This window comes from Salvia hispanica, chromosome 2, assembly GCF_029641045.1.
Source record: "Salvia hispanica isolate PSC_SH4W2 chromosome 2, Shi_PSC_v1, whole genome shotgun sequence".
Lineage (NCBI taxonomy): Eukaryota > Viridiplantae > Streptophyta > Magnoliopsida > Lamiales > Lamiaceae > Salvia > Salvia hispanica.
Genome location: NC_142693.1, coordinates 14,492,040 through 14,496,379, shown reverse-complemented (window position 1 = coordinate 14,496,379; position 4,340 = coordinate 14,492,040). Strand labels below are relative to the sequence as shown.

The window sequence follows — 4,340 nt, the reverse complement described above, 5'->3', positions numbered from 1 at the left end:
TAGAATTGGCATTTAAAATATATAAATAGTATGTTAGATGATTTTGGATGGCTGTAGATTTGTCCATATTGAATATTGATAGACCAACGCCGCATTCACGACTAATCCAACTTATCATCACACTCGAATTCGATCATCCATGGAAGAGGAGGCGGCGCCGCTGCTGCTGCTACCCGGCGGCGAAGGGGAGGTTTTCGTGGACGAGCTGAAGAAGGTGAGCTACATAGCGCTGCCAATGGTGGCCGTCACCATCTCTCAGATTCTGCCACGCGTCGTCTCCATGATGATGGTCGGCCACCTCGGCGAGCTCGCCCTCTCCGGCGTCGCCGTCGCCACCTCCCTCGCCAACGTCACCGGCCTCAGCCCCCTGGTCTCTTTAATTCTCCATTTAATTTTTACTCCACTTATGATTGGATTTAGTATCTTCAATTTGGGAATGTTTGATGTTGACCTCATTTTTTTTGCATTAATTGTTTATCTGCCTCCAATTGAAAATCATCAAACAAAGCTCTTCTTCCTTTTTCTACTTGCTCATCTCAAATAGATTGATCTCTTGAATAAGAAGAGATATAGATTGTTAAGCAGCATAGTAGTTGTAGATACCAGAGCTATTTCGCAGCGAATTGATTTCGTGTTTGTAAACAGTTTGGGATGGCTAGTGCCCTCGAAACCTTATGCGGGCAGGCCTTTGGAGCAGAGCAGTATGAGAAGCTAGGACTTTACACCAATGCTTCAATTCTATGTCTTCTTCTACTCTGTTTACCGCTCTCTCTTTTGTGGATCTTTTTGGAAAGATTGCTCATATTTATCGGTCAAGATCCTTCGATTTCTCATGAAGCCGGCCATTACGCTATATGGCTTATCCCCGGGTTATTTGGTTATGCTATTCTCCAAGCACTGATTCGATACCTGCAAACGCAAAGTTTGATCGTTCCCATGGTTTGGAGCTCCATCGCAGCGCTTTTTGTCCATGTACCTGTTTGCTGGGTTTTAGTGTTCAAGGCGAACCTAGGCACTGCAGGGGCAGCGTTGGCGATCGGATTATGTTATTGGTTCAATGTGATTTTACTTCTTTTGTATGTTAACTACTCTTCGACTTGCAAGAGAACCCGTGCACCATTTGATAAAAGCGTCTTATCGGGTATGAGGGAGTTTTTGCGCTTTGCTGTCCCTTCCGCTGTCATGGTCTGGTAATAAAAACATTGGTTTTTCGTCAAGAATATCTTTATCTGATAGCATCTAACATGTTGAAAATGGTAATCAATGCAGCCTTGAATGGTGGTCTTGTGAAATATTGGTATTGCTCTCTGGTCTTTTGCCTAATCCGCAACTTGAGACTTCGGTCCTTTCGTTATGGTAATGTTATCCATTGAATGTTCTAAAATAAATGAGTGACACTTGATTCGTCTAAAGATCTGATATATCTCTCCTTTGATCTTTGCACAGCCTCATGATTGCTTCGTTGCACTACTTCATCCCGTATTCTGTTGGTGCTGCTGCAAGGTTAGCGCTTCGAATCTAATTGTGTGCATTAATTTTTCTCTGGTTTGCTGCACTATTTGACTGTACATACATGCCTGACATTTCTATAGCACGAGAGTTTCGAACGAACTTGGGGCAGGGCACCCAGAGAGGGCTCGAGCTTCAGTTTATGCTGCAGGCTTTCTTTCGATAGCTGAGGCGATAGTCGCTTGCACATTTCTCCTCAGCCTGAGTAATATTGTGGGATACGCATTCAGTAACGAGAAAGAAGTTGTCGATTATCTCAGAGAGCTCGTTCCATTCATTTGCCTCTTGATTGCAATGGACTGTATCCAAGCAGTGCTTTCAGGTTTGGCCTCAACTCCTCTGTTCGTGCCATTTTCTTCTCTTTCGGGTAGATGCAACATATGGCGAAACTCAACAAGTACGATAAACATAGCCAAAATGACACACACACACACACACTTGAGATGAACAATAATACTAGATTATGTGTTGTATTTCCTAGGAGTGGCAAGAGGTTGTGGATGGCAGCATCTAGGCGCTTACGTGAATCTTGGAGCGTATTATCTAGTCGGACTACCAGCAGCGGTTACTCTAGGTTTCGTGTTTCATTGGCGGGGAAAGGGTCTATGGCTCGGGCTGAACATGGGATCGATAGTGCAATCAACGTTGTTATGCTTGGTGACATGTTCAACCAACTGGAGGAAACAGGTTTTGTACATTATATTTTCTCCCTTTACACAATCTGTTTTTTTGGTGCTCCAGTATCTCCGCAATTGATATTGATCAACAACATTGCAGGCATCAATGGCTCGACAACGAATTTTCGAGGGCACAATGGCTCCGGAACATGAAAAGGTTTTAGCATGAAAGTGTTCTTTACTATTCGCTATGTCCACCAAACTTGGACATTGTTACACCTCCAAACTAAATGGAGTAAGAATATATATGGAAGTAAATTTTTAGGCATTGGGGTTCAGGTTTCTATCAGTTTCCATTAGTTTTTACTAAAAGATCGATTATAATTTCTGTACTTAATATTCAATTTTTAAAATATTTTTATGTTATTCTTCAATTGTGCATGTGTTGTTGATTAAAATCGACATTGATGTAAGAGATAAAAGTCCATTTACCGACTTGCATTAGCCGCAACCGGTAAATGATGGGATCATAAATAAATGCTTATAGGCAATGACGGATCCAGAAAATATAACTCGTGGGGTCGGACCGAAAATTTAATACTAAAACAATATTTAAATAATAATTATATAATATGTAGTATAAAATAATTATTTTTGTCATTTTTGCTGCCTTAATATGTTTTTGTTACAATCGAAAACAAAATTTATAAAACTTGAACTAAATCAATTAACTATGCTAATTAACATTTTTTAAATATTTAACATATTTATAGGATCTACTAAAGCTAAATTAGTTACACAAAATAAACAACCACATGGTATTAAATATATTAATTAGTAGTTTAAGCTAAATTAGTTACACAAAATAAACAACCACATGGTATTAAATATATTAATTAGTAGTTTACAGCATAAAACAAAAATATAATGAAATATAAATCATAAATAAAAAAAAATTCCTAGATTTACTAAATCGCCGCCCCTCTCTTCTTCCAATTATTATGCAACTTAGTAGTTCACATTTTCTTCAAATTCAAAATTCATCAACAGAGCTTGGCTAAATTTTTATAGCATCTTTAAATTTGTTATTCTTCTGTAAATTTCCTTCCTATAATAATCCACAACAATGGTTTTTGATATTTATCTACTTTCTTCTCATTTATTCTCTAGTTTTCCGTAGAGGTGGAATTGTCGTACGTGGGGTCAGGAGGTGGAGCTGCCGTGGGTCGGAGGGCAGATTATAGAGCTTCCCAAGCATTACTCACAGACCGCCGGTGGGGTCGGCCGACCCTGCCCGACCCCACCTGGGTTCGTCCGACCCTGCCCGACCCCACCTGGGTTCGTCGTTGGTTATAGGTCCACATTCCACTATATTTTTTCACCAACTTCCCTTTGCATCTCTTAGAATCTGTGCCGAACTCTAATGGGCTCCTAAAGTGGGACGGAGGGAGTAGTACCAAGTTTTTGAATAGTGAGAATTTCCCACACTAAAATCTACGGCATAAATTTTTTGACCTACGTGGAATGCCAAAAATCTACGTGTATTAGTTGGAGCTACATTCCATCTTGTGGGGAAGATGAAACTGATGGTGATATATATGCTCTAGAATTAGTGTCGACATTCGAGGTAGGCTAAATTTATGTTAAAAACTTTATTGTGAGAAATACGCATGATTCGAAAAGTTATTGATTTTTAAAACCACTTCTAAAGGTTATAGGAAATACTCCCTCCGTCTCACTTTAGGAGTCCCGGTCACTTTTCTACATCCGTTTTTAATATCACAAAGTTTTCTAATCGTGCGAATTTCTCATACTAAAATTTACAGTATAAATTTTGCCTACGTGGAATATAAAAATCCTACGTGTAATAATTGGAGTTACATTTCATCTTGTAGAGAAGATGAAACTGATGATGATATATGTGTGTTCGAAAATTAGTATCGACAATCCAGGTAGACAAAATTTATGTCGGAAACTTTAGTAGTCGGCGTCAATGGCTCGACAATGAATTTTCGAGGGCACAATGGCTCCGGAACATGAAAAGGTTTTAGCATCATGAAAGTCTTCATTACTATTTGCTATGTCCACCAAACTTGGACATTGTTCCACCTCCAAACTAAATAAGATATATATGGAAGGGAATTTGGGGTTCAGGTTTCTATAAAAAGGGTGTCTAGATTGGTTATCAGTTTTCATTAGTTTACTGAAAGATCG

General features: G+C 39.2%; 1 protein-coding gene across 2 annotated transcripts; it reads left to right on the top strand.

Annotated features, from left to right (window-relative positions):
• Nucleotides 1-2,560, top strand: LOC125203925 (protein DETOXIFICATION 14-like). 2 transcript variants are annotated; one of them, XM_048102445.2, is made up of 7 exons: nt 1-370; nt 646-1,190; nt 1,270-1,356; nt 1,447-1,503; nt 1,593-1,906; nt 1,991-2,196; nt 2,287-2,560. In XM_048102445.2, the coding sequence occupies exons 1-7, from the start codon at nt 140-142 to the stop codon at nt 2,353-2,355; spliced, it is 1,509 nt and encodes a 502-aa protein (XP_047958402.1). In that variant the 5' UTR covers nt 1-139; the 3' UTR covers nt 2,356-2,560. The 2 variants fall into 2 exon arrangements, with proteins under 2 accessions (XP_047958402.1, XP_047958407.1); XM_048102450.2 differs by having other exon boundaries at nt 10-370; nt 1,593-1,831.
• Nucleotides 2,561-4,340: the final 1,780 nt, after the last annotated feature.

Coding starts and splice junctions, on each gene's coding strand:
- LOC125203925 (XM_048102445.2), top strand. CDS start 140: ATGGAAGAGGAGGCGGCGCCGCTGCTGCTGCTACCCGGCGGCGAAGGG. Junction 1,504..1,592: donor TCTGTTGGTGCTGCTGCAAG/GTTAGCGCTTCG, acceptor ACATTTCTATAG/CACGAGAGTTTCGAACGAAC. Junction 2,197..2,286: donor CAACCAACTGGAGGAAACAG/GTTTTGTACATT, acceptor ACAACATTGCAG/GCATCAATGGCTCGACAACG.